The sequence below is a fragment of the Limanda limanda genome, chromosome 1, assembly GCF_963576545.1.
Source record: "Limanda limanda chromosome 1, fLimLim1.1, whole genome shotgun sequence".
In the NCBI taxonomy this organism is placed as follows: domain Eukaryota; kingdom Metazoa; phylum Chordata; class Actinopteri; order Pleuronectiformes; family Pleuronectidae; genus Limanda; species Limanda limanda.
Window position 1 is genome coordinate 29170918 of NC_083636.1, and position 27908 is coordinate 29198825.

The following is a 27908-nucleotide window of genomic DNA, read 5'->3' on the forward strand; positions in this document are numbered from 1 at the left end:
ATGAATTAGATTATGAATTAGTTGAGCCCTGCCCCTCATATGAACCCCAGGAGACGATGTTTCTAATAAACGACATCAGGTCGTCCTTCCTGAGGAGACTCACAGTAAATGTTGTCCACTTTATCATGATTTTGGAGAGAAACCTGTGGTTTTGTTTCAAGCAGATTTTGAAAATGTTTCTGATATAAATGCTGATTATTTTTGATTATTTCCTCCCTATTTCCAGAAGAAAATCTGAGAAAACAGAGACTCCTCTCCTTAATGCTTCTCTTGTCCAAAGATGATCTTTTAAAAGTCAATTTTTGTCAAAAAATTATTTTCAATTAAATATCCCATAAAACAAAGTAACAAATCTTCATTACTGAGAAGCTAATAAACATGAACATTCTTGCTGATTTGTTTTCTGATAAATCAGCTAATCCTCTTAGATTTTACAAGCACATTTAGTCTACTGTTTTTAACGTGTTAGAGGGAACTTGAAATTGGTAGAAGACACAATCAACATTATAATGTTAAAATTCAAATTTCTTTTGTATTAACATTTGCAACTATTTTCTATTGTGTTGCAGGACAGAGAATTCTTCACCATAAAAGTAATGTCCTGGAAACAGTGGTACTCATCAACCCGTCAGATGAAGCAGTCAGTACTGAGGTAAAATGAGCTGTAACTGTTATTGACAATCTATCATATTGTTATATCCTCTTCCTTATTTATCTCAAACATCATATGTGATCTTCTATTCTCTTGTCAAAGAGGGATGATGCAAAAAATCGATACAAAAAAATCCCATTTCTAAAGAATATACAGCTCGACAAGGGTGATTATTATTCAGCCATGTTGGGCCAATTATCCACTCTGATAATATCCACTGCTGTTTGTTGCTGTTAATTGGAGAAAATGAGCAATTAGAAGCTCGGGGGACGACACTAATATCTCATTTACATCTAGAATAACAAGCTCAGCACTTTATCTTTTTTCTTATGCTAACATTTTTAATGGGAAAGACCAAACCGAGCGGTGGGGAATACAGATGGCGCAAGATTTTCTCCCGTGTCACTGCTCCTTTTCAGCGCTGCCTCGACCTCCAGCCACGTTTGCAGTCAAACTGTGCATTGATAATATCTCAGGGCACAGCAAGATGGACCTGGCCTGCTGCCCAGAACAGCTGATGGTGCAGGAGATGAAAAAAGAAAGACCAACAGAAAAGAGAGGCAGAGAGAGATGCAGGGATGAAAGGGAACTTAGGAGAGTGGGCAGCAAGAAAACAGATCAGTTAATTAGCTAATGGATTTGGATGATGTGAAACTGGAGATATTTCAAATACAATAGATTCGCTGAGCTGATTGCTGCAGCAGTGAGCAGTGTTCTTTTCTTGCAATAAATTTGCAATAAATAAGTAATACACTTTATTTATTAAAGGGTCATAAATGCTTTCCTCATCACTTCTTTTCAGTGCTTTTCCCTCTGCTTTCAGCGCAATCATAGAAAACTATGTTACCTTCTTTCCTCTTCTTCCTCCCAGGTTCGTCTGATGATCTCAGACACTGCCAGACACAAGCTGCTGGTTCTCTCAGGCCAATGCCTTGAAAAGACTGGTGAGCTGATTCTTCAGTCTGGATCTTTCTCTTTCTCCAACTTCATAGACATATTCACCGACCAAGAGGTGAGCAAATATAAGCACAATATGAATTATAACATTCGAATATCATTTTATGTAAATCTTTGTGTGCACACTATGTTATCACCTTGAATTGTTGTTTACCTTAGTTGCCAACTGCCAAAAACTAAGAATTATAATAAGAGGATGGTTGTAACCCCAAAAAGGACCGTAACAAAATCAGAAAGCCTTTATTTTCATTTTAAACAATACATTCAACATGCATTCAAAAACGAATACATAAATTAACTAAAAAGACCCCCTAATAAAATAGACTATATATACAGCATATGACACAAAAGTATAAATATACTGTAATATGGAAATAAGTATCATTGAAGATGTTTCAGTGTTTATTCGAGTTCTTCATCATCATCATTACGTAATAGACTTACTGTACTGTACTGTAGCAGTGTTCTTTTAATTTGTCTGATTTAAGTATGTCAATATATAAAAGTCAATTCATTTTTCTCATGTCTAGATTGGTGAATTGCTCAGCACCATTCACCCGGCGAACAAAGCTATCCTTACACTCTTCTGCCCCGAACAAGGCGACTGGAAAAACTCAAACTTGGACAAACACAACCTGCAGGATTTCATTAACATGAAACTAAACTCCACTCTCATACTCCCTGTAATGGAGGGCCTCTCAGAATTCACCGAGTATTTGTCCGAGTCAGTAGAGATCCCGTCTCCGTTCGACATGTTAGAGCCGCCAACCTCTGGTGGATTCCTCAAACTCTCCAAACCGTGCTGTTACATTTTCCCTGGCGGTCGCGGTGACTCGGCTCTCTTTGCTGTAAATGGCTTCAACATGCTCATTAACGGAGGCTCCGACAGGAAGTCGTGCTTCTGGAAACTGGTGAGACATCTGGACCGGGTGGACTCCATCCTCCTCACCCACATCGGTGACGACAACCTGCCCGGCATCAACAGTATGCTGCAGAGGAAAATTGTAGAGGCCGAGGAGGAACAGTCTCAGGGTTCCACAGCTAACAGTGACTGGGTGAAGAACATGATTTCCCCAGATATCGGCGTTGTGTTTGTGAATCTCCCTGAGAGCCTGGATAACCCTGCACCTAATTACAGAGTGCGGAGGAACGTCGAGGAGGCGGCGTCGACCCAACAGTTCCTCACCAAGCTAAATTTGAGAATAGAGCCTTTGCAAAGTCCTGTTGGAAACACAATAGAACCAATCATACTGTTTCAGAAAATGGGTGTCGGGAAGCTTGAGATGTATGTGCTTAATCCTTCAAAGAACAGCAAGGAGATGCAGCACTTTATGAAGCAGTGGACAGGTAGTGAAAAAGACACAGCTTCTATTTTACTGCCAAACGGAAAAGAATCTCAGTTCCCTGTCAATCATTTGACGTCTATCTCTTCGCTCATAGTGTGGCACCCTGCTAATCCTGCAGATAAGGTTGTGCGTGTTCTCTTTCCTGGAAATACCACCCAGCGCCACGTCTTTGAAGGTTTAGAGAAGCTAAAGCACTTGGAGTTCTTAAAGCAGCCAGTTGTCACTCAAAAAGCAATGTCTTCTAATATGCCGTCAACGCCGACGCTAAAGCAAGCAAAGATGAAATACAGAACAGACAGCAAAGAGAGCCTGAAGTCTACCCCAAAGCCATCACCCAGCAGGAGCATCAGAAAGGATTCAAAGGAGGAAACACCAGAGAAAGCTAAGACAGAGGCAGAATCTGCTCATGAAAAAACACAAAAGACAGAGAAAAAGGAAAAGGTCCCACTGAAAAAGGAAAAACCTGAGAAAGAATCAAAAGCAAAGATAGAGCAATCAGCACAGAATGAAACTCCTGAAAAGAAGAAGCCTGAAATAAAGCCCAAGGCTGAAAAGGAAAGGACCATTAAGAAGGAAGCCAAGATTTCAGTGGAAAAGAAAAAGGAGGTTAAAAAAGAAGTGGCAAGGAAAGATGATATTCTCAAACAAGAAAGTAAAAAAGAAGAAAAAGTGAAGAAAGAGGACGCAAAGAAAGTTCTAAAGAAAGACTTCAGAAAAGAGTCACCTATGAAGGAGAAGAAGGAAGAAAAGAAAGAGCTAAAGAAAGATGTCAAACGGCCCTCAAAAGACATGAAAAAGCCTGAAGAAAGGATGGCAGCACCTAAACCAAAGCCCCTGAAAAAAGACGATGCCTCAAACAAATTTGCAGGGACACCGTCAAAGTCAAAAGAGAAAGGGAAGCCTAAGGTTTCAAAGAAAGAGACAAAGGTTGGTAGTGGCAAACTTGTAGCCAGTGCTGCTGCTGTTCCTGTTGTTGCTGCTGTTGCTGCTGTTGCTGCTGTTGCTGTTGCAAATGATCCTGAAGCAGAAAGATCTCTGATGTCCTCACCAGAGGACCTTACCAAGGACTTTGAGGAGCTCCAAACTGAAGACTTCACAACAGATGATGCGACGGTGCAACAAAATCAGAAAGAAGAGGCTGTGATAATCCATCATGAAGAGATAATAGAGACCAAAGAGTCACCTGAGGCCTTGGAGTCTTTGGACGAGGGTATAACCACAACAGAGGCCGAGGGAGACAGTGGAGTGACCCCAGAGGAACAAGTCCTCAAGGTAAAACTCAACGAATGTGCAAGTGAGAAGTTTGAAGATGAGGGCACTGTGATGGAGGAGGAGATTGAAGGAGGAGATTATGAAGAGAAGGGAGAGACAGAAGAAGTTCATGAACCCCAGAGAATGGAATTGGATGAAGTTAAACTTACTCCCAGTGAAGAGGAACACAGAGACAGACCCGATGAAGTCAAACCAGGGGACGATGTTCAAGACAATGATGATGTGATGAATACAAATGTAGAGGATTCACTTATGAATGAAAGACAAAGAGAGAAACAGAATCTGTTTGAATCAGCCTTACCCAAAGTGTCCTCGCCTGTTTCTCCAGCTGCATCAATCCATGATGAAATGCCTCCAGTTGGCTTTGAGAGCTCAACGGCCTCAGACGATGGGTACCAAGATGAAGCCCCTGAGGATTACACCGTCACTCAGTCCACCATCCAGATCTCCAGTGTGCCTACTACCATGGATGAGATGTTGACTTCTAGGGACATTATGAGCAACGAAACCGCCAATAAAGAGGCAGAATCTCCTCCACAGGATAGCGACAGGATTGTGACTTCCGCCACTGGACAGTATGATAGGAAGAAGCTTTCTCCACTGCAGGATATGCCAGGATCAGATTGCTCTCATAGTGATGCCACAGAAGGCCAGGACTACAACCACTCTGCTTCCACGATATCTCCACCTTCGCCACTAGAAGAGGATAAATTCTACAAGGGCTTCGCCTCAGCAGGGAAAGCTGAGCGTTATGACACAGTTCAAGAGTCCTTTGAGAAGCATGATGCAGATCTAACAGGACTCAGTTCAACCTCCACAACAACACCTCTTGTTCGTTCTCCCTCAATCGACCGCAAGGATACATTTGATTCCCTGTCACTTTTTGCTGCTCCAATCGAATTGTCCACCACAATGACAGGGTGCACCCAAGCAACAGCAGAATCTGTCAGCCCAGATGACAAGACACTGGAAGGAACTAACTCGCCTCAGTCCTCTGGTCACACTCCTTATTATCAGTCACCAGTAGATGAAAAAGCAGCAGGTGTACCACCTGTCTCAGAAGACAAAGCACAGGGTCCGATAATTGTGGAGCTCACAAGTGATAAAGAAGATTCCTCCCACAGAGATACACCAGAGCCTTATGAGCCAGAACAAGAAATGTGCTCTCCTGTAGAGAGGGTGGCGTCATCTCCAAAAAGCCAATCTCCAACTGAACCCGATTCCCCAACAAAGAAAGAAACGTCCCCATTTGATTTAGATCATAAGGAGATTGGAGAAAACAGCTATTCAATGTTGTCCTCAGCACCACCGACCAAACATGATTTAGACACCAATCCATTTACCGCGGCCAAAGAAGAGAGCAAAATGTCTATTTCAGAGGGAACCACATCAGAAAAATCAGGATCCCCTATGGAAGAAGTGGTAGCAGAAGACTTGTTCTCACATTTAGCTTCAGCATCCACTGCCTCGCTGGCCACCAGCTCCTTTCCAGAGCCGACCACTGACTCTCCTTCCCTTCATGCTGAGGTAGGCTCTCCTCATTCTACAGAAGTGGATGACTCACTGTCTGTCTCTGTGGTTCAGACACCAACCCCCTTCCATGAGGCTGAGGGGTCTCCATCCAAGGAAGATAGCCCCAGGCCCATGTCAATCTCCCCAGACATCTCACCGAAGTCAAAAAGCAGAACACAAAATCAGGATATGAAATCCCCAGAGCACTCAACCATGTCCATAGAGTTTGGCCAGGAATCCCCTGACCACTCCTTAGCCCTGGACTTCAGCAAGCAATCTCCAGAACAGGGGATTGCTTGCACGACATCTGTGGGCAGCAGCTCACATCCTACAGAGAATGGCCCAACTGAGGTTGACTACAGCCCCTCAGAGGGCACAGATGTGAGACCACCTGGAGAACCTGTCTCCCCAGTGGAGCAGCCTTTACTTTTTGAAGCCGTTGATGTCCGTGCCGCTTCTGCAACCCCATCAGATGCATCTCAGTCCACACCCTCTGTAACAACCCCATGTCAAATGGCTGAGATACTACATACTATGGCTGAGCAGAGAGACAAGTCTCCACTCACCCCCAAGGCATCCTCTCTCACCCAGTCTCCCCATTCCACTGAGCCATCCCCAGTACTAGGAGGTCCCCCGGAAACTAGGAGGTCCCCCGGAAAAGACGGCACCAGCCCAATTTCACCATCTGTGGAGAGCATTTCTAATAGATCTGACACACAGCAGAAATACGACAAGTCACCCTCACCTCCCAAAGCTAGTTCTCCATCTTCATCATTTTCCCTCTCAAAAGAGAAGACACCTTCCCCAGCAAAGGAGACAAATCCATTTAAATGTGATGATTCTACACACGGGGCAAAATCCCCTTTGGGCCCCAAACCTCCTACCCCATCCTACCTACCACTCTCCTCCGATCTGTATAATTATAACTCAGCCTGTGGGTCAAGGGATCCCGACACCACTAAGAGAAGCCCCTCCGCTGCATCTAAGACAGATGTTGACCTCTGCCTAGTCCCTTCATGTGAATACCGTCACCCCAAGACAGAACTATCCCCATCTTTTATGAACCCTAACCCTGTGGAGTACTTCATTAATGAAGAGAACGTCTTAGATGAGGAGAAGCTTTTGGCCAAATCAGGAGGAGGGCCCCCACCTCCGGAGGGCAAGCTTCCCACCAAGCAATGTGAGGAGACCCCACCAACATCCATCAGTGAATCTGCCCCCTCCCAGACCGATTCAGATGTTCCACCAGGGACAGAGGAGTGCCCCTCTATTACAGCAGATGCTAACATTGACTCTGAAGATGATTCTGAGACATTGCCTACTGACAGAACCCTGACCTACAGGCATGCCGATCCTCCTCCAGTGGCTTTCAGGGACTCCGCTCCATCCTCGGGCCAACATGATGTCTGTATGGTGGACCCAGAAGCCCTCAAGGCTGAAGAAAATCTCCACAATGCAAACACAGAGGGAGGCGAAAAACCCAAGAAGAAAAAACTCACAAAAAAGTCTTCATCACCAGCCAGGAAGAGTACTCTGGCCAAAATCAAGGACACCAAGACTGCCTCTCCAAAGAAGAGTGTCGGAGAGGGAAAAGATGCCAAAAACGCAACAAACACCTCTGCGTCCAGAGGTGTGAAAAGTGCCACGTCAGGTAAATACAATTTACTTATCGTCATCATATATCACTTTACTACTTTTCAATATTTTCTAAGAACTTACCTATCTGAGAAATTTGTTTTTGCCCCTTTCAGGTGCTGGCAGTGGAAAGGCATCAGGTGCGGCAGCTCAGCCCAACTGTCCTCCAATGTTCATGGATTTGGTTTACATACCCAATCACTGCAATGCCAAGAATGTGGATGCTGAGTTCTTTAAGCGGGTGCGCTCCTCTTACTATGTGGTCAGTGGCAATGATCAGACTGCCCAGGAGCCCAGTCGGGCTGTCCTTGATGCTCTGCTGGAAGGAAAGGCCCAGTGGGGAAACAGTATGCAGGTAGGCTTTCAAGTATTGATATGCCAATTAAATAGTGTACACAGAGATCCAAATGCATCTTTGACCATCTGGGTTATTTGTTTTTTGCAGACAAAAAAAAATGTTTGTTTAATGCTTGAGCTCAGAAACCTCCCTCCTCTCTAATGTCAGGTCACCCTGATTCCAACCCACGACACTGATGTGATGAGGGAGTGGTACCAGGAGACCCACGACAAGCAGCAGGAGCTGAACATCATGGTCCTGGCCAGCAGCAGCACAGTCGTCATGCAGGATGAGTCATTCCCGGCTTGTAAGATAGAGATGTAAGACCTGTTCTGCAAGAGATCTGTGGAGCAGGAGAACAAGTGATAATGAGAAATCTATGTAGCATAAAAACCCAAGCAGACACTTAACAAACAGCCTATGCTAGTATGATACTTCTTGTGCCCCAAATCATTGAACCTTAAATATCTGAACTGAGGATTACCTAATAGAAATTAGCATTGAGGGGCTCCATGCAAAGGACAATGATTTCATTATAAAGTAATAGACCCTTGACATCATTAAGGTGTTATCTGAGTTTTAGGTATGACTGAATTTTACTTGAAGGGAACAAGAAATAAAAAGCAGCCTATAACCATGATTGTCCAATTATGCTAAGAACTCAAGTATAACGTTGTTGTTTATGTCCCGAGTTTCTTCTAAATCCCCAGATCAAAATATAGGAGAACAAGTGAGATCACAACATCCCTGCATATGATGCATTCTTAAGTAATGGCTGTTATCCACACCAAAGGATAAAACAGTATGTTTTCTGTTATTGCCTTAGGAATTTTCAATGAATGTACAAGAACTGGTGCAAGTAGCTGGAGAGTAGGGACACTCTACACACTGGAGGTCACTCTCATTAAAAGGACTGTTCAATGATGGTTGAATGATGGCAAATATGAATTAGGGGTGAATAGCATGAATATTTATTTTTGGTCTGCTCTCTGTTTCTGCTAATGAATATTTATTTATTATTTCAAATTTAATTTATTGTGATTGTCTAGATTTTGACTGAGTGCAGCAGAAAGTTGCCGCAGAAATCTCTCCCCTTGCCTTTGACACATCTGTAAAATCATTTTCATGCAGTTTAGAGGACTGTCGTTCATTGCAGATCGCCTGTTTTATTTGCATATTTTAATATTTTATTTAATTTACTTGTTTTTGTATGTAATCATTTAGCTATGGGGGAGCAAGCCTTTCCCCAATGTAAAGCTGGTGAGGCAGGATATTTTCCTAAACCTTAAAATGTCTTGTTTTTCTAAAGCATTGTATTATAATTATAAATAGCTTTGAAGCCGACGAAAGACTGGTTGAAAGACGTGCATGAGTTATGATGTGTTAGGATCTTTCTCTTCTTCTTTTAATTGGGATTTTTCTCTGACTTGCATTGAGAACAACAGGGCTACATGTTTAGTTATTTATTTTGCAAGTTGTGCCATGACATTGTATAGTACAGGAAGTAAAGCGGTTGACTGTGGCATTGTATCACAATCGAACTTCATTCTGGGTGCAGCACAGTGTAGATTTCCAGTGAACGTGAGCATTTATGGAGTTTCTCCTCTGTGTCTGGAATGAGGCAAAGCTTTTGAGAGTGGCAGCACACAGAGATGAGAGTGAGTGACTGGTGTGTTTCAGATGAAAGTATGTACAACACAAAAAAAACTAGACACTTTAAACACAAACGTGACACAAACTAACTGTAACAAAGGCCAGAGATCAACCATGACAGGCCAACTACTGAAGAAATATCCAACAAATCGACACACATACAGGCTTTGGTACTTCGGGTTATTAACTCAACCAATCACTAAACTCACCAGATATTTCTGAAATGATGTCAGGTGTTCATAAAACCACTACCGACGACTTCCCCTGCAGGGGAACCTCAGAACAACACTACAGTAATAGCTGTCAAACCTGCAACTCTGAACTGACATTTCTCTTGAACTGACATTTCTCCTTTTCTCCGTCTCCTTTCTCTACACTCCCTCTCTCTGTCTATTTATCTCTGCCTTTTTCTCCTTATCTTTCTCTCGGGAGAACTTTACTAATGTCTGTCTACAGCTGTGTGGTATATTTGTCTTGTGGTCATGCATCCTCTCCCACCCTTTCCCCCCAAAAAACTCATATAACCTCCCAATAGCAATTAGTTTCAAGTGAGTATTCCTTAGTGCTTTCTAATATTTGTGTGCAATATTCCCTTGATGGCGAATCTGATGTAAGAGGAGCTACTGCTGAAGAACAAACACTCAAAAACAACCACAATAAAATCTGACGTGAACAAGAAGGATGTGTCTGTCTTCTCTAAGCAATTCATGCAGCCCGGTTGTGTTATTGTATACTATATTAAGGTAGTGTGTTCTCATTACATGTGAAAGTGCTTCTACACATTGCTTTTTATAGCTTGTAAACGTAATGGAGATACTGAGAGGTTTAACTGAGCTTGGCTACAAATACTTGAAATATTTGACGTTTTATCTCCTCTGTTTGTTGGTATTTTAAATTTAGTACAAGATTAAAGGAATTTATTGGTCACTGACGCTATCAACTCCAGCCTATATTTATTTTGTATCCTCATTAAAAACTCAATCCATTTAAAATTGTAGTGAACTGGTTGACACAGTTCAAATACTGTACGACCTATGGGTGCTAATTAGACAGACATCCCAAGCTGGCAGCAAACAAACTCCTCTATGATAATGAAAATGAAAGAGAACATAACTGTAGCTCTAATGTGATATGCTCACAGATGATTCGCTGTTGGTGTCATCGTGGCCCAGGAGGGAAGTCATTCTTTTTGGTCTCCTTGGTTACAAGTGTCCCCGAGAGCCAGACAGGACAGATGGGGGGGATGTATGTTTGCATAGACTAGAGAGATGTCTGTGATGTGGACAGAGGCAATGAAATGAGCAGAATAATCAAAGAGTGCACTCAAACCTAATTTCCTGATTAAATCCTGTAGGTAATTTGTCGTGACTCATTCCATCAATAAAACAGTATGGTGTGGTCACAGCTTGGCATCTGGGGAACGACTCAATAATAAAAAGTATTATCATAGTGCCCAACATGCACATCCTTTGTAGTGCAGATACAGCACCTGCAGTGAAAGAACATGTAATAGCTGCAGTCAGCAGGAGCATGGTGTGAAGCAGCAGTGCTGAGCCTCCCCTTCTACTGCAACAGGAAAAAAAACAACCTCTCATGAAACCACATTTGAATTCACTGCATCTGGATTTTTATACAGATCTGCACCATATTACACACACTCATAAATATCACTCCCTAAAACGTGTGATATTCACCAAGATCCATGAATTTTTTTATGAGAAATCAAGGATAATGTTGAAAAAGACCTTATCCCACAATAAAAAAAAGTTGGAGTAAAAATCCTGGATAGGCCAACATTTTAAGGGCTTTTTCTGACCCATACTACGACCCAAACAACCAAGTTTATTGAAGATCTGGTAATAATTATTTGCACAATGCTACTAAATAAGAAACAGACAACAAGAAAACGCAGACGGAAACACAACCTCCTTGGTGGAGGCGAAATAACAAATTAATAGAATATGTGTTGCTCTGATTATCAATAAGGATATCTAGAATATGGATAATGCCAAATGCACATGAATGAAATAATAATTAGCATATTATCTCCTCCAGTCCGCATTCAATGGAAATGTGGCTTGGATCGGAGGCCCCGGGGATCCTGAGTGAGAAGGCAGAGGAGGATGGGAGCCGAGCAGGATAAGAGGACATGTCTCCACAGCATCCTTTTGTTGTACAGTGGGACGACCACAAGTCCACATCTTTCATGTCTCTCAGCAAGGGAACAATCTGCGGCTGAACCAGACTCTCTGAGGTTTTCAGCGGTAACTGGAAAGTGTTTGCATTTCCTTCCATGTAGAATTACAGTATTATACATAAAGTTATGCAAATGGGACAACATCCCTATTACTTTTCCGAACCGAACACGCAGCCACAGACGTTTATGATTTAGTGGAAAATAACTCCCAGAATTGAAGAGGCATGAATATAAATTAATGTCATATGTCTTGGAAAAGATGGAAGCAAACCTATTTAATTGTCTTTCAAGGACAGTGCCTTTATAACTGGCACGCTGGCTGACGCAGTGATCACTACCAGCTGTTTTTTTTTATTCCTGTGCCAAACCTCTTTCAGCAGGGACATTTATTAATGATGATGGGACACCCCAGGCTCTTTCCAATACTAAAAGGAAGGGCATGCAGGGATAAATCAAAGAAGATGTAAGAGCTACTATCTGTGGGCAGAACCTGGCTGAGTCCAAATGCTAAAAAAAGACCAGCACTGCTTTATGTAAGCAAGTTACCACGAGCTGTCACCACACTAAACGATCAACCTGTCGATATACAGGTGCTGAATGTAGGAAAAACTGTTTTTAGATGCATGCAAACATGCATATATGCAGAGAGGAGAAGAGAACCCCTCAGAGATACATACACCTTGTAAGATACCATAAATTATCCAGGGCCCTGCCTTTGATTGGCTGAGCAAGCAATCTCAGCTGGATGGGCCGAGGTCTTGTTGCTAAGGCAACAGTGGGGCAACTCCCTGTCCCAGCCCTATTTTCTTCCTGCAAGATGATCTGACTTGGTTCATTTAAGAGGCACCTTAATCATTTGAATGATTTTTATCACCTTGTTTCTCTAGATGTCTGCAGGTCCAGCAGTTATATTTCACAATTAAGTAATTACATCTGTAGCTGGTGATAACTCACATCTTACTATTAAATCCTTTGTGAGGAAACAATAATGACACATTTGTCTTTCAAACACTTTTTATAATCAAGACTTTGTTTTTTAATAGACGATTCTGACCCAATAAATCTAAACATGAAGAGCATTTTGAAGGGTTCAAGATGAATCTATAATATCAGGTATTATGTTCCATATTGCTTCATCATACCACTGTAAAATATTCATACTATTTATATTGTTTATCATACTATTTCAGTCACTGAACCCTCTTGACTTGTGTCTGCAAATTGAAAAACTTTATTTTATACTTATTTGGCTTGTATTTATACTTTATTATAAAGTTGGTTCCTTTTTTTCATAATTTAATATTTAATGTTACATTTTAAATGTATGTCCTTTAAGGAGAAAATGCAGCAGCAGTCCTTTCTAAAGATGTAAGAGCTTGGTTACATAATGCCGTGGAGGTCAGAGGGTTCACTAGCTAGTGGCAGGGTTCAGCTCTCACTGAGGCCTAACATAATGAAGTAGAGGAGTCGATACAACTTGTTTACAATAAAATGTTAACTTAACTATGTTTCAACTGTTAAGTTGAAACATAGTTGAACTGCACCGAGTTATAATTATAGGTGTTTGTCATTTTAGTAAATATTACGATATTTTATATTTATTTTATCCATGGAGTTGACAAAATAATGGAAACACCAGTCTGGTGTTATTTGGTGGATAGAGCTTTACCAAACAAATTTATTTCCAAATTTTGTGATAATCAAATATTATTTTAATAAAATTTTTACAAACAAACAGTTTCATTCACGGCTAAAACATATTCCTGAGGGACGTACACAGCACTGAGGAGTCATATTTATTAAATCATTAAAGTGGTTTCCAAAGTCTTCACCAGACTTAAAAAGCAGGGAGACAGCTCTACCTGCTGGACAAGATATAAAAGGTTGGTTAGCTGTAGAAATGCAGAATAGATGAATAAGACAGGAATTAATCCTTATCTTATCATTGATTCTACAATATGATAAAAGAAATTTGTTAGATTATGCGCTATTCCACACCATACATAATTTCAACCTTTGTTAATTAGACTTTATTAAATTACATAAAGCACTTCCCCATGACTATGTGTATGGGATGGTTTGCCAATATATTTTTTGGCATAGAAGTACAAATGGCCCCACTCTCAATTCAAAGAATGTTAATCATGGACAACAAATGTAATAAATATTTTATAAGTATTGTCTTACTAAAAATGTATTTCCCAGGAAAAATTGTAAAAAATACCGTCTCACACAAATTTGATAATTATTAAAATCATGAGATAAAAACTATGTATTCATCATTCCCTACACCAACCAAAACCAAGGAAACACATGTGTAGAGATGTCACTACCATTCTAGTATATGAAAATTATTTTACAACAGTTCATAATTTTATTTTTCTAAAATTAAACTAAAATGTAAAATTATCTTTAGATATAGAAGCTGGGAATTATGTCAAAAAAATATTGTATCCATATGTGAATATCAGCCCAGATTGAATCTATCACACTACAAAGATATACAAGTATATATGCCCAGTGAAATTAAATGTCATTTGCACAAATTAAACACTTATTGTCATTCATGTTAAAACGTGATCTAAGTCATTCTGTGGAAAGATAAAAGTCATACATCTGAAATGTGTTTAGTTTTGAGATTTGAGATGATTTATCCTGCGCAGGATCCACCGGGGGCCGCCATGTTGGACGATAACAACTACAAACCGGGTATTACGACTTTAATAAAAATATCTAAACAGACTGTCCTTGTAAAAACAAATATTCGTATGATTTAAGTTCATTTAAAACTTTGAATACCTATCTGTGGTATAAATTCGACTTCTAAACTTCTATAATATATCTGAGAACACCCCCCTGTTTGCATCGTAATGGTGCAGTCGGGGGCAGTATGGCGCTGAGGGGATTTAGTAGATGTTGTCGGTCGTTAGCACACGAGTCCGGTAAAGGAGGATTATTCCGTGTGTCACCGTCCGGATGGTTGGAAACATGTTCAGGAGGTAAAGACCAACTCCAGCTCCTATCGCTCGCCCTGTGGGACACTCAGATTTCCATTAGAAGTGACTGGTCCTCTCTCAGAGACGAGCTACGTTAGCATGTTGTTATTAACCTACACGTCCACGACTGTAAACTAACCTGACGTAAACACTGTAATAATGTCACATTAACGATGATCACCAGGCTCTGGCTGCTGTGACAGTTTTCTATATATAATGTGTTATGTTGCTTTACAGTAAAGTTTGTAAAAGCTGTGAACACTTAAGCTACTCGGCTAAATATAAGGTCATAAACCTCCTATAGGGCTAAGAAGAAAATATCAAGAGCAAGAAATGAAATGAAATAATGTTCTTCTGCAGATGCAAAATATAATATATTTTATTTACAGTAGTACATATTTAGATCGCGTTGAGATTAATCAAATTATGCACAGTAGACACAAATGATATCAAATAATACTTGGGCTCTGCAGACTCTTCCAGCTAATTATGATATCACGGTCTGTCAAGGGAGAAACTTCTCTAACATTGATTTGATTTTTGTTTATTTATGATGGTTGTTTAGCCAGTGATGACACCACCCTCATTTATTGGTCTTATTTATTGGTCTGCACAACACAGCTGCTTTGTTTTACTTTTCTACTGACATCTTCCTAACTGTTCCCTGCAGCCAAGAGGCATCTGTTGTCAGACGATGTCATCAAGCTTCAGGACTTTCAGGAAAAGAAGCTGGCCGTGGCTCACCTCGCCACTGGATCCAAAGGTAGAGTAGTTCTCGTCATCAGCTCTAAGCTGCTGCAAATTGTTTCATATTATAATACCTGGTTTTTGTTTTTAAGGAAATTATGTTGAGCTGTTCGGTGAGAAGCTACAAAGGAACGAGTTGATACTGAAAGATGAGCTGAAGCTTCTCCTTCACCTGTGCCAGTCTAAGGACGACTTGGCGATAGCCAGAGATGCAATCTACAGGTAAATACAACCTTTATTGAAAGATTTGTAGCACACAAACAAGCTGTGCAAGACATTTTGAAAATATGTCTCCAATGTGGCTTTGACTGTAAGCATGTCAAGTATCTTAATTCAATACAGATGGTCCTTTATTCAATTTTTTTCTCTCTATTTGACTTTTAACATATTACTCTTTAAACTAAATATTTATACAGATATATAGTTTTTTTATTTTGTCCCACTTTTTTTAATCTCTATGTCTTCCTCTGCTCACATTTATCTATTTTCTTTAGCTCCTTTAATTAACTGATATGTGCTCTTTGAATTTTTGAATTTTAATTTCCCTGCTCAGCTCCTTGATCCTCCTCCGTGTGTCAAATGTGCCTCATAAATTAAACGGCCTTGCCTTTATTTTTCTCTCTCAAGGTATCACACAGAGAACCGAAACATGGCGTATGGGGAGTTTAAGTTTGGTCCTCTCTTCGTTAGACAGTGTTATGAACTGGGTCTGCAGGACATGGCTGCTGCTGCACTTACAGATGAGGTCAGATATTCTATCAGCCACTACACTGGATATTCACAAAGTGTTTTAGTTGTAATTTGTGTCTGAACTTTATATATTAACATATATTTTTTCTGCAACTTGGTCTAAACAGAGGATGAAAGGTTTTTTCAACGATGCAACGTCCTTTAACATCGCCATAGACATGTTGTTCACGAAAGGCTCTTATGAAAGTAGGTGAACAATTTTACTTTCTAGTGTTTTTTCTACAATTGTTTCTACGTGGTCATAATTTCATGTTCATAATGCTGTCACAGATGCTCTGGAGGTTTTAAGAACCATGAGAGACCAAGGCGTACCATTCAACAAAGACACACATACACTGGCAGCGGGCACCTGCTATAAACTGGTAACATTTGAATTATTTTAATTACAATTTCAATAAATGGGATATTTTATTTTTGTATGGATCATGTGTTTGCTGTAGACTGATGTCAAGCTTTATCTTGCTCAGAACACTACAGAGTCCTACAGAATCTGCATGACTCTGATAGAGGAGGGACAGACCAATGGACACTTCATCCCCAGACATACTTACTGCTTTGCTGTAGCATTAGCAGTCAGGCAGGTGAGGTCTATCTCTTTCTTTTTACCTTTTATCTTTCAATAACCACGTGGAGAATATTTAACAATAATCACTCATCTGTTCACTCTTTCTATTTTCTTCCAGAGTGACGTTGAGAAGGCACAGTCACTGTATTCACAAATCATGAGCACAGATAGCAGACTATGTCAAAATTTGAAAGTAAGTGTGCATCTTATGGTTGTGTTGTACATTTATAATTATAATATTTTGTTTAATTTGTTAATGTTTCCTTATTGTGCTTTAGGTTGTGATATTAGCCATGTCCGGAGCAGTGACAAGTGCCATTTCCACCCTGTGTGCAGCCGTGTTACCTAAAAGCCCTTCTTTTGTCAAGAAGCCTGAATTTTCACAGGAGGTGGTGAGTTCAACGCCTTAGTGTTTGCTCAATGACACAGATGCTACAACAGTGAAGCCATAGCTAAAGATACAGTGACATAAATAATGAATAGCTCGAAGGCCACTCAGAGAGCACATACCTCTGTATCCCCTCACTGTCCCCTAATGAAACCACATCATAAATCCACTAGATTCAGATTTTTATTTGGATTTGCACCAAATTGCACACACTCTGTCACATGTGTGATATTTTTTTTCATCAAGATCCATGAATTATTATCCAGGTTTCGTGGTTATCAATCCACATAGCTTTTGGGTAATCCTTCCGAATAAATAGACAAATGCTGACAAAAACCTAATTGTGTGGTAATTGGTGTTTGTATGCTGGTGGAGGAGTTTTGACAACCTATACAATTTGTCATTTGAACAGAATAGTATAAAACTGATACTCAAAATATCTTGTGCAAGCTAGAGCTAGAAAAAAAAAACACCATCTAATAAGGAGTCTCTCATTACGCCTTTCTCAGGTGGATTTGCTGCGCTTGCGGAGTAAAGGCGGATCACACATGAGGGAAGTGGAAAAGATAGTGACTCGGCTTGAACGAGGCGGTCAGGTGACTCAGCAGACCGTGGACGACATGCTGTGCCACACACCCACAGGAAAGAGGAAACCAGCGCCAATAATGGAGGAGAGGAGGTTCAGCAGAAGGACTCTGAGGCCACTTCAGTCCACCCTGCTGTCAGAATGAGACGCCTGCTTTCACTATTATCAATCATCTGATGACAGAGATGACTCTGTCGAGATGATCTACCTCCTAAACACAGATACAGTCGTCAATCTGCAGATTGGACTTAGTCTTTACTTTTTGTCCCTATCCTACATTTAACTACAAAGGTCACAGTCTAGGTTTGTGCAGCAGGCATTTAAGAAAAACAACATCTTAATGACTTATCCTTTCAGGATCGAATACGGATAAAGTGAGTGATTTAGTAAGAATATGTTGTATATAAAAGTGTGAATGAAGATAAAAAGGATATTTAATAAAAAAATACATAATTTGTTCTGCTTTTGATATAAATGCTTTATCTAACCTGCATGGTAGCAGCCACCAGTTTGAGCCTCTCATATATTACAAATCACAGTCGAGTCACAGAGCCATTCATCTTTTCTCCATAAAATAAATACCTGGTAGCTGGTGATAAACAAAGAATGTTGTTAGCATTACCGCACACAGCCCTGAAGGTATTTTCTGAACAATCATAGACTCCTCTAAATAACTAGAGGGAACAAATCACATCTGCTTGACAGCGATACAGATGTTAAAACAGTTTTATTAAATTGTGCCCAAACAAAAGGTAGCCAGAGGCTACATGTAGAATCTTAATTTGTATGTCATTGAGCATGTTTTCAGTTTTATTTTCAGTTTTTATTTATCTTTCTTAGTGTCACAGTACAGTGTTTTTCATTTTATATAAATATGTATAGATCTTGCAAATCAAATCAATGAGAATTTAATTTTAAGATACTTGATAGGACATGTCTCAGTTGCAGCTGGGCAAACAAAGGAATTTTGTTTTCAGCTAGGTAGGGAGGGAAGAGGTGAAGGATTCGGGAAAAATACCCAATGTTGCGTTGGGACAAGAGATAAATTATGAATGTGTGCCATGACCAAATACAAAAAATGGGGATGAATAAAGATAAATACATTTTTTTAATTTAGTTTAAAATGAGGTTAACCAAGTTTCAGGAGCAGGGACATTCCTGGACCACACCTGTAATCAGCTTCGGTCTCCATAAACCCAACCAACCAATCAGGCTCTGGCTCATATTTCCTCACCCAACCTTTCCCTTCCCTTCATCATTCACCCTTCTACCTCATCCTAACCCACATCACCCCATCATCCTCTTTCCTTCTCCCTCCCTTAACCCTTCATATCCACTTTGGTGCATACCTCTTGCATGTCTCATTCTAGTCACTGGCTGGGGGGTTGTGGGTAATAAGCACCTTATCAGACTCATCTTCAGCTCCACATCCATTCATTTCTCCTCAACATCAGATATATGTCAATTTCCTTTAGAAACCTTCAAACTACATACCATAGAAAGTCAAATAAAATGTTAAATAAATTTGAGGATGCAAGTTTAAAACCAAAGTGTTCACTATATAATTACTTGATCAGTAATAATGATTAATATAGCATGTAAGTAAACAACAGGGGATAATTGGACATTAATTAAATACTGTGTTTCGAAGCCTGATGACATGTGATGAATAGAACAGAATAGCTCTTTATAGTCGTTGTTATGGACAGCGAAAATCTGTCTTTAACAATGACAATAACTTTTGTCTGCTGCATTTTTACCTAAAGGAAGGTGACATTTTTTTTAATAATAAATAACTATCATTAAACATCAGATATAATTGGAGTTGTATGATATTTGACTTGAAAGTTTCAGGTCAGTTTAACTGTTATTAAACAGCTGTAGCAGGTTGTGCATCTTTCTAAGCTAAGGGATGATCATACCCCCCCTCCCCACACAAACACAGCTGGAGATGTAAACAAACACTGACGCGCAGGAACTCTCTCCCACAATGCACCGCCCACACCAGATGAGCAGCCAGGGAGGAGAGCAGCTCTGTGATTGTTTATAATCATAGACCATAGTCTCTTTATAAAAAAAAAAGCTTGAACCCAAACAAAGCGATCGGAAGTTTTATAGTTTTAACTTTAAAATAAAAGAGTTTTAGTCCATGTGTTTAATTTATTTACGAGTGGAGGACGGCTGCTGGCTGACATCTGCTCCTAGCGGCAGCCGGTGGCGGTGCTGTTAGCATCAGCTAGCTGGTTAGCTGAGGCTGACTGACGGGGGCGAAGCCGTGTGTTAACGCCGCTGGTAGCATCGGGCAGCCCGGACCCAACCGCAGCAGACGAAAGGAAAGACTTTATATTTGATAAAAACAACTACTTAAAAGTGAAAAGATATCACCGAAAGCGAGTGTCGACACTTTGTTTCCAGCGAGTTAGCAGTTAGTTTCGGGCTAGCTAACTTCAGCTTAGCCATTGTTAGCTGACATCTGTAAACACTGGCTCTGTGTGTAGCTTTAGCCAAACCAGCACAATGAGCTCCGAAGCGGCCGCAGCGGCCACGCAAGCCTCCCCGGACGATGACGGCATGACGTGGTGGTACCGATGGCTGTGTAAAATAGCCGGGGTCCTGGGAGGAATCTGTAAGTACTTCCAAAAGTCCATTTATTCAGTCATACAAGGAGTGTAAACGGTGTGTGTGCTCTATATGGGTATTGAACATGCTGTGCACCAGTTCCCAGTGATCTAGTTTTAATTTGTGTTATTTTCTGTGACCTGCAAGTGCATTTCCTCTCCTGCCTGCACACCTCTCACTGTGCACTGTGTTGACTTTTCAGCCCTGATGTCAAAATAAGACTCAGATCATAAACGGGACAGATCAGGATCAAATTGCTGTTTTGCAAATCACGTTATTTATTGTGTACTTGCTGCATTTCCTCTGCTCAGCCATGCTCCACCAAAGCTTTGTTCCAGCCCATTGTCCCCATCACTGCAGCAGCCACCACCCAGCACTGCCTGAGTGTGTGTGTGTCTCATACCACAACAGTGTGTCATTCCTGGATTACCAGGGTGATATGCACACACCGTGTCCCCAGCAGGTACTTTGACTGCTGCTGTGCAGTGATCCAGCAGCGTTGCCTCCCTCCTGCCTCCCCCTCTCACCCTCCCACCCGTCTCCCCTTCACAGTGACACCAGAGCCGGTGTCACGTTAACCACCCGGGGGACTGCATATTCAATGGGCTCTGTATTATTGAGGAGGCTGGCAGGTCTAAAGGAGCCGGATGTGCAATGTAGTTGCTCCACTGTTTGTGACACTGTGGAAGTTCATACACACATCCGGCTCATTTACCCTTCACTGTGGGGTTTCTGCCTGTAGCAGTAGAACAGTATGGTGTTGACTCTTAAATACTAACGTTTATATTTGAAACTTACTTTTTGTTGGTTTATGGACTGTTAATCAAAGTAAAACTCCATGGCAAATTCTATAAATAACAATGCTGAAAACACCAAGAGTTATCATTAGCAGTATCTTATGTGATCAAATTATCTTGTAATTCCCTTGATGGTAATTTGTGTCAGATTTGATGTGGGTAATTCATTTCCTGTCAGAGCATCTTTCATTACAGCTTATAAATCAAGTTATCAGTGATGTATTACCTAATTTTGTCCAAAATCTCTTTGAAACCAAAAAGGTGGTTTCAAAGAGATTTTCTGTAAGGCAATGTAAAACTTAAGTGTGAAGACAGTGATACGTGTGTGCATCTATTTTCATGTTGATATATAGATACCTACTTTACATTCAAATGTAAAAAAATCCACATGTTCCTCATTGTTGGTTATAGTTTACAGGCATTAACACACCAATCACTCACAGCATATAATATACATGAAACGTTAGTATGTAGTTGTCGAGGTAGACATAGTACTTTATTAAACCTAGAGGGAAATCTCAGTCTGTACGGTGCTAGTGTGTCTAATATCTTTTGCTTTTGTTTTGTCCAAATCATGCAGCCTGTGCCGTCGCAGGAGTGTGGAACTGCGTCACCGTGAACCCTTTGAACATAGCTGCAGGAGTGTGGATGGTGTAAGTCAACATATTATATATAAAAAACATATATATATATTTAGTGAATTATGTTTTTGTTTATTCATTTACAATCAGGTCTCTGTTTCTTTCAGAATATAGTTACAGAAAAGGGATTTTCCACACCTATGTCACTGCTCAAGTTACAGTCGTAGACAACTTCTCGGTGTTAACATGTTTTGAAACAGGTTGCAGTGATTTGTGTATTTGCATCAATAGTTTAATGACACATTTAAACGTTTGATAAATGAAAATTACAATCCAGACTTTTTTTCAGGTAAATTCTTCACACCAGATCAAACTAGAGTAAAACTTTTATTTTTTTTAGAGCTGAAACAATATATGTTTATCAAAAATGTACTCACCACCTTGTTGAGTGCCTCAGATTCCTTCAATTTGTCAGAAACAATCGTTAGTTTCAGCCCTGATTTCACAAAACAACCCCCAGTAGAAACGTTCTATCTGGTTCTCTTTGACAGCAAGCATGAACGTGCGCGCTATAGCCCAAGATGTAACCTTGAATCACGACACTAACAGTATAATGGTCCTTCTCTGCGCCTCTACTGTGTTTAAACTCCTGACCGCCATCGTTTGAGCCTGAGCTGTGCTGTGTTTGAGATGAAAGTGCACAGGATGACTCCTCTTGTCCTCTCTTCCTCTCTCTAGGTTGAACGCTTTTGTGCTGTTCCTGTGTGAAGTGCCATTCTGCTGCCAGTTCATAGAGTTTGCTAATGCAATAGCAGCTCGTGCAGACAAACTCAAACCGTGGCAGAAAGCCCTCTTCTACTGCGGGTGAGAACAACTATCCATTGCACTTGGTTTATATCACTGGAGAATCTACTGCACGATATGAACTGTACAATTTGTAGAATGTGAGTTTTCCGTCAGTGCCTAACATTGCATAAGCTGTTGGACACTTTTTTTTACCTATCTTTATTAAACACCGTTGTCTTTCTGTTTTAGAGCAGGACCGATTTCGTAATGCTGTCACACAAAACCTTGTGCTTGCACTCAAATATTCCTTGCTTGTGCTTAGATTTGCTTTGACAGACATGTTGCACACAAAATCCAAGCACAGAGGAAAAAAATCGCAAAGCAGACATTTCGTGTGTGCACACAGATCTAACATGAGGATGAGAGCTGAAGCTGAAGCGCCCCGAACAAAATACATTGAGCACAGTTTGAGCACAAGCAGATCAAATCTAAGTACAATCAGGGGCTATTGGAGCGTTTTACAAAAACTGTTCTTTATAAAAGGTGGGAAAATCCCGCACAGAGAATGCGGTTGTTTTTATCTACAGCAAATACTTGATATGATTTACTAATTTTTTGTTTTTGTCTCTTGTTGCTGTCCCCTCGGTTGCCTGTTTTCAGGATGGCTCTGTTTCCCGTAGTGTTGAAATTCTCCATGACAACCTTGTTTGGGAACGCCATCGCCTTTGCTACAGGAGTTCTGTACGGCCTCGCATCTTTAGGCAAAAAGTAAGCTTCCTTGTAGTGGTGAATAACTTGTGATGATGTGTGTCAAAGAACTCAGATATTTCATGTCATTTATTTACAGTATCCTTTTGAATATATACTGTGCATTTTGAAATTACTCATACGTCTTAATGTCTCACCCAAAAAACACGCTTCTAAATTGTTATATTATAACAGACTCCCTTATTAAAATGCATCATGCTTCATTGAAATCAGCTAATAAGATTTTTTTTATTGTTTCCATGAAAGTTGTAACAATTCTAATGAGCCTCCTTATTCATGCAAATTAACTTTTGACAAGGTCAACGGTGTTATACCCGTCGGATTAACATTGTCCTGTCATCCCTGCTTTCCCTTTGTTTGCACTCACCTCTCCCTCATAACTTCCTATTACCATCCTTCTCTCGCATCCCGCCCTCCCGTTCTCTTTCTCTCCTTCTCTCTCTCAGGGGAGATGCAGTGTCTTATGCCAGACTGCAGCATCAGAAACAGGGCGACGATGAGAGAACGGCAGGGACGGAAAACGGCGCTCCAGTGTGAGGCATCTACCCTCCAAACCTCCCCCTCTTCTTTTCTTCAGCTCCTGCCCTCCATTCTTCCTCCCTCCCCCACTATCACTTCTGTCACTACATAACAAAGGTATTGAGTTTATATAATCCCTTTAAATTGCTGCATTCTTGTTATCTGGACCTAATAAGATGATGTTGGATTCAGCCCATTAGTTGGTACCTGGTGTGCAAATCTCTTAAAATGTAAAATGTAAAGTTTTGTTTTTATGTTTCTATTCCCGCATATGGGTTTTATTTATTTATTACTTAGTCCCTTTGTTGCTGCTGTTGGTTGTGAACCCTCTTTTCAGGAAACATGTGAGTAACTTCTTTGTAGCCCAAGAGCCTTTTAGGAAATCTGAATAGTAATTAATGTGATTGTAAAATGTACATATTTGACTTCAGGTTGTTCACTATGACTTTAAGGCTGTGATTCAGAGTTGACTGAGATGTAAAGTGGGTAAAGATAAGTCAAAAATCCACAGATGTTCCGATTCATGTTTTTGGCAGCACAACCCAAATGTTGATACCAGCTTGTCTATCATTGTTATCATCGCAAAGAGTTGGGGACCGTGGGGGTTTCCAGCAAACTGGGCCATCTGCGTTTAATGTATCTCAAATCATAAATGCGTATTTTTATGCCTGGTACTATTGTACAGAAACGCAATTTAGGGCTACAGACTTTTGTATGACATACCTACTTTCTGTCATCACCTTCACTTCACATTGATGCGTTTGTAGATGGGCGTGCGCCTGACGTCAGGGTGTTATCCGTTCAGCAGGGTCGTCTCACTGTTTGAATTCTGAGAATGAATTAACTGGTTCATTCGGTTGATTTCATTGCTACTGTAATGTCATTATGGTTTCACTACCAGCATCACCAACTTCAGGTGCAGTACTCGTCGCTCAAGTATTACAATGTTCACAGCGAAATAATAGATTTAGATTTTTCCTCTGAGCTTTATAATTATGAATCACACATAAACACAGACACTCAGAGCTGCATATAGACTAGTAACAATTGTAGAGTAGAATTCACTTTCATCGAAAAAACAGTTTTTAGATTCCTTAAACATCTTTGGGATTACTCTGCAGACTCCACCCTATGTGCCTGAGAGTTGCATCCTAGAAATGGCAAGTTTGAAGTTTAGATACAAACTGAGGGATTTTGGTGTTATAGTGTTACACCCCCTGCACACATACAACTCTGAACTGCAGCTTCAAATTATTTATGAACACATACGGGCATTAGGGATGTTTTTAACATCAGGGAATGTATCTGGTGAACCCAAAGACACAGAAAGTTGAAAGTTTAGTTTTATTTTGTGCTTTCATATGTTTATTTTCCCCCTTTGGTATAAGCTCAGTTAAAGCAAAGCTGCACTAAATTTTGGTAGCATTGAAAAGAGGGAATTTCATTTAGAGCTTTCGGTGCATGGGTCCTTGTTTACGAACGGTTGCTTGTGTCGGAGCAGCCGGTAGCCAGGATGTGGCTGCAGATGTTGTGGCACGTTATGCACCGGAAAAATGGAAAGTGCGCTTATTTTATTGGCTTAAAAAGGTGTCGTGCTTTTCTTTCCTTTTCAATTCAGTTCCTGAATATTTGTTTGTGTTTTGTTACGAGTCTTAATTAGTGCATTAACCGACCATTACATTTGAATGAGGGGTAGTGAGTTGATTCAGGGACTAATTGGTGTGTATCCCACCCAATCCTCACAACCACAGCTTGTCTTTGTCATTCAAATGAGTAGCGCAGTGGCCGACAAATATACAGGTTGTGTTAGTGTTGTTTTGTGGCCTTGCCTCCGTTGTATTGCCGGTAACAAGGAATAAGTGTTGACACAAACCTCTTACAGCTGTCTCCTGCTCGTGTCTTGTTACTGGCCGGTCAGTGACTCGGTGGATTGCTCGCACATCACCACCAGCTCTCAGGTGACATACTTTGACAATGAACAGCGTAAAGATACAGTTAAGAAAGTGGTGTATGATCATAGATATATGACAACTAGTGTGACTTATCACTAGGCCTGTCACGATAACACATTTTTCTGTGCGATTAATTGCCCCAGAAATTATTGCGATAAGCGATAATATTGCCGTTTTGACACCATTTTCAACTTATATAATGATAATGGCATAATAATGCAAGTACACCCTTTCGAAGATCAATAAACCTTTTATTTTTAAAGAACACTGGAACTGGACATCTGGAAGACATTTAAAATATCCAGAATTAATTAACAAAACATCCAAAAACAATAAATAAAATTATTTTAACCAAAAATGCTCTTGAATAAAAACCAAACACAACCAAAAACAAGGAATGTGTTTTAGGTGAAGATGCAGGTTTGTTGTATTGCCGCGTTTTGTCAATATTGTTTTCAAACAAATGCGACATGTCGGCTCGCATAGGTTATTTGGTTCGCCCCGGCCGTTGGGTTTGAAGCCGAAGTGCTCCCACACGGCAGCTGTCGCGTTCGGCTTAGACACCAACTCCATCTTTTTATTCTTCCAAATGTTTTTTCTCTTGCTCTTCTCCTCTTGGGACTTCATGCTGTACTCTGCACTGTGCAACGCCAGGGCTCCGCCTCCCACATAGAGACCAATGCTACAAGTGACTGACACGTGACGAGTGGGTTAACTTATTGTGCCCTCAGCTCGGCCTTTAAGGCTGCGCTGCAGGAAATAATAACCATCACCAACTGAATGCCTAACCCTGCGCGCTGCCTTGAAGAAATCAGTTGGGGCAAAAAAACACCAATCCGCCGAGAGGGCAGATACACCGGATTAAAAACTTTTGATATCCAGTTACTTTGAAGCGTGCGGATGGAATTTATTGCAGCCGGCAAAAAAATTATCGCTCATTTTAATTTATCGCGCAATTAATTGATTTATTGCATATAGCGACAGGCCTACTTATCACCCTACCAGAGCTAATGTAAAAACATTTGAAATGTTGATGCTCACAAGAGGTTAAACACCAAGTACACACCAGCGATATGCTACAGTCTGACACACATACTACATACATTCGCTCTTATACGCAGGTTTAATAAGACGTAAAAACACTGCTCTCGTTGTCCAAAGCTGTCCACCCACCTGTCCATTTTGAATTGTATTGTGTGCCCTCTGATGTAAGGGTTGTGTAAAATGTGTGTTCTGATGTGAATCCTCATCCTGTAATGAATTAGTGAATTAAAACAAACTTCCTACTACTGTTATGGTGTTGGCTTTTTATTTTTTATTTAACTTTTTTGGGGGTTTGTGTGTCCGTCCGTCCATCACACTCTTGTAAACGCGATACCTTAAGAACATCTCGAGGAAACTTGTTCAAATGGGAAATTCAATTGGACTCAAGGATTAACTGATTTTATTTTGGAAGCCAAAGGTCATGGTGACCTCACAACACATGTTTTGGCCTCTGGAATGTGATGTCTCAAGACCGCCTTGAGTGAATTTCTTCAATCTTTGATCATGTGTCACTTGTACTAAAAGATAAAGTGATTTCATTTCAGTGGTTAGAGAGAACAGTCACAGTGACCTTTTTTGAGTCTGTAAAAAATATTACGTACACAGAAACTGCAGTGTTTGGGAGAGGCAAACAACCGCAGTACAGCATTTATAGATTATCAGAACCCAAATTACAGGATAAGCAATTGCACCCACTGATTAACACTGTGTCTCATAGAAGAAATCTATGCATATACTAGAATGTCACACATTATCAGGACCAAACTAAACAACAAACAGTAATGTCATTTTAAGTCTGTGTTTTTTAAAAATTTCAGCTGAAAAAGGATATAAGGTCATGAAGAACTCTGCTTAAAATATCATCTCATCACAGAATTCCAGGCCATCTTAGGTTTTCCATTCCTCAATATGTATGAAATCCTTTCATTTTGTTGTTTGTTCAGAGACTTTAGATCTTAAGCGAGGTTAATTATTTAAGTGATGAAATGACGCACCACAAAACTCTTTATTTTTATTTTTCCTTAAGATTCACTATGGCAAAAGTAAAGGACATTTTTGAAAGTTGATTTATGTCCGTAACATGCGACACATCAGGCCCTTCCACCACCTCACTCTTTCATCTCATTATCCATGTGTCCCTCCACACTCCCCAGACTCCACCTGTAGGACACTTCAGGTGTTCTCACTCTGTCTACATTTAGTTTCTTTAAACACTAATGAACTCGGACTCATCCCAAGTTGCCGAGGC

General features: G+C 40.5%; 3 protein-coding genes across 3 annotated transcripts; all 3 read left to right on the forward strand.

The window, feature by feature from the left end:
• The first annotated feature begins 579 nt into the window (after positions 1 to 579).
• On the forward strand, positions 580 to 8035 carry map1b (microtubule-associated protein 1B). Its single transcript, XM_061078848.1, has 6 exons — positions 580 to 652; positions 1524 to 1664; positions 2140 to 4431; positions 4471 to 7390; positions 7491 to 7729; positions 7880 to 8035. The coding sequence occupies exons 2-6, from the start codon at positions 1533 to 1535 to the stop codon at positions 8033 to 8035; spliced, it is 5739 nt and encodes a 1912-aa protein (XP_060934831.1). The 5' UTR covers positions 580 to 652; positions 1524 to 1532.
• Positions 8036 to 14450: 6415 nt separating this feature from the next.
• Positions 14451 to 18048, forward strand: ptcd2 (pentatricopeptide repeat domain 2). Its single transcript, XM_061073932.1, has 10 exons — positions 14451 to 14560; positions 15228 to 15320; positions 15397 to 15526; positions 15932 to 16049; positions 16162 to 16240; positions 16325 to 16416; positions 16522 to 16635; positions 16738 to 16812; positions 16898 to 17011; positions 17517 to 18048. Exons 1-10 carry the CDS (start codon positions 14452 to 14454, stop codon positions 17736 to 17738), a joined length of 1146 nt encoding a protein of 381 aa, XP_060929915.1. The 5' UTR covers position 14451; the 3' UTR covers positions 17739 to 18048.
• A 1797-nt stretch (positions 18049 to 19845) lies between these two features.
• cacfd1 (calcium channel flower domain containing 1) lies at positions 19846 to 26904 on the forward strand. Its single transcript, XM_061067796.1, has 5 exons — positions 19846 to 20219; positions 21590 to 21662; positions 22329 to 22454; positions 23037 to 23144; positions 23591 to 26904. Exons 1-5 carry the CDS (start codon positions 20111 to 20113, stop codon positions 23679 to 23681), a joined length of 507 nt encoding a protein of 168 aa, XP_060923779.1. The 5' UTR covers positions 19846 to 20110; the 3' UTR covers positions 23682 to 26904.
• Positions 26905 to 27908: the final 1004 nt, after the last annotated feature.

What these genes read in the sequence shown, in the direction of transcription:
- map1b (XM_061078848.1), top strand. Translation starts at nt 1,533, where the DNA reads ATGATCTCAGACACTGCCAGACACAAGCTGCTGGTTCTCTCAGGCCAA. An exon ending in ACATATTCACCGACCAAGAG is followed by an intron (nt 1,665 to 2,139) that starts GTGAGCAAATAT and finishes TCTCATGTCTAG; the next exon opens with ATTGGTGAATTGCTCAGCAC. An exon ending in TGTGAAAAGTGCCACGTCAG is followed by an intron (nt 7,391 to 7,490) that starts GTAAATACAATT and finishes TGCCCCTTTCAG; the next exon opens with GTGCTGGCAGTGGAAAGGCA.
- cacfd1 (XM_061067796.1), top strand. Translation starts at nt 20,111, where the DNA reads ATGAGCTCCGAAGCGGCCGCAGCGGCCACGCAAGCCTCCCCGGACGAT. An exon ending in CGGGGTCCTGGGAGGAATCT is followed by an intron (nt 20,220 to 21,589) that starts GTAAGTACTTCC and finishes CAAATCATGCAG; the next exon opens with CCTGTGCCGTCGCAGGAGTG. An exon ending in CTCGCATCTTTAGGCAAAAA is followed by an intron (nt 23,145 to 23,590) that starts GTAAGCTTCCTT and finishes TCTCTCTCTCAG; the next exon opens with GGGAGATGCAGTGTCTTATG.
- ptcd2 (XM_061073932.1), top strand. Translation starts at nt 14,452, where the DNA reads ATGGCGCTGAGGGGATTTAGTAGATGTTGTCGGTCGTTAGCACACGAG. An exon ending in CACGAAAGGCTCTTATGAAA is followed by an intron (nt 16,241 to 16,324) that starts GTAGGTGAACAA and finishes ATGCTGTCACAG; the next exon opens with ATGCTCTGGAGGTTTTAAGA. An exon ending in GACTATGTCAAAATTTGAAA is followed by an intron (nt 16,813 to 16,897) that starts GTAAGTGTGCAT and finishes ATTGTGCTTTAG; the next exon opens with GTTGTGATATTAGCCATGTC.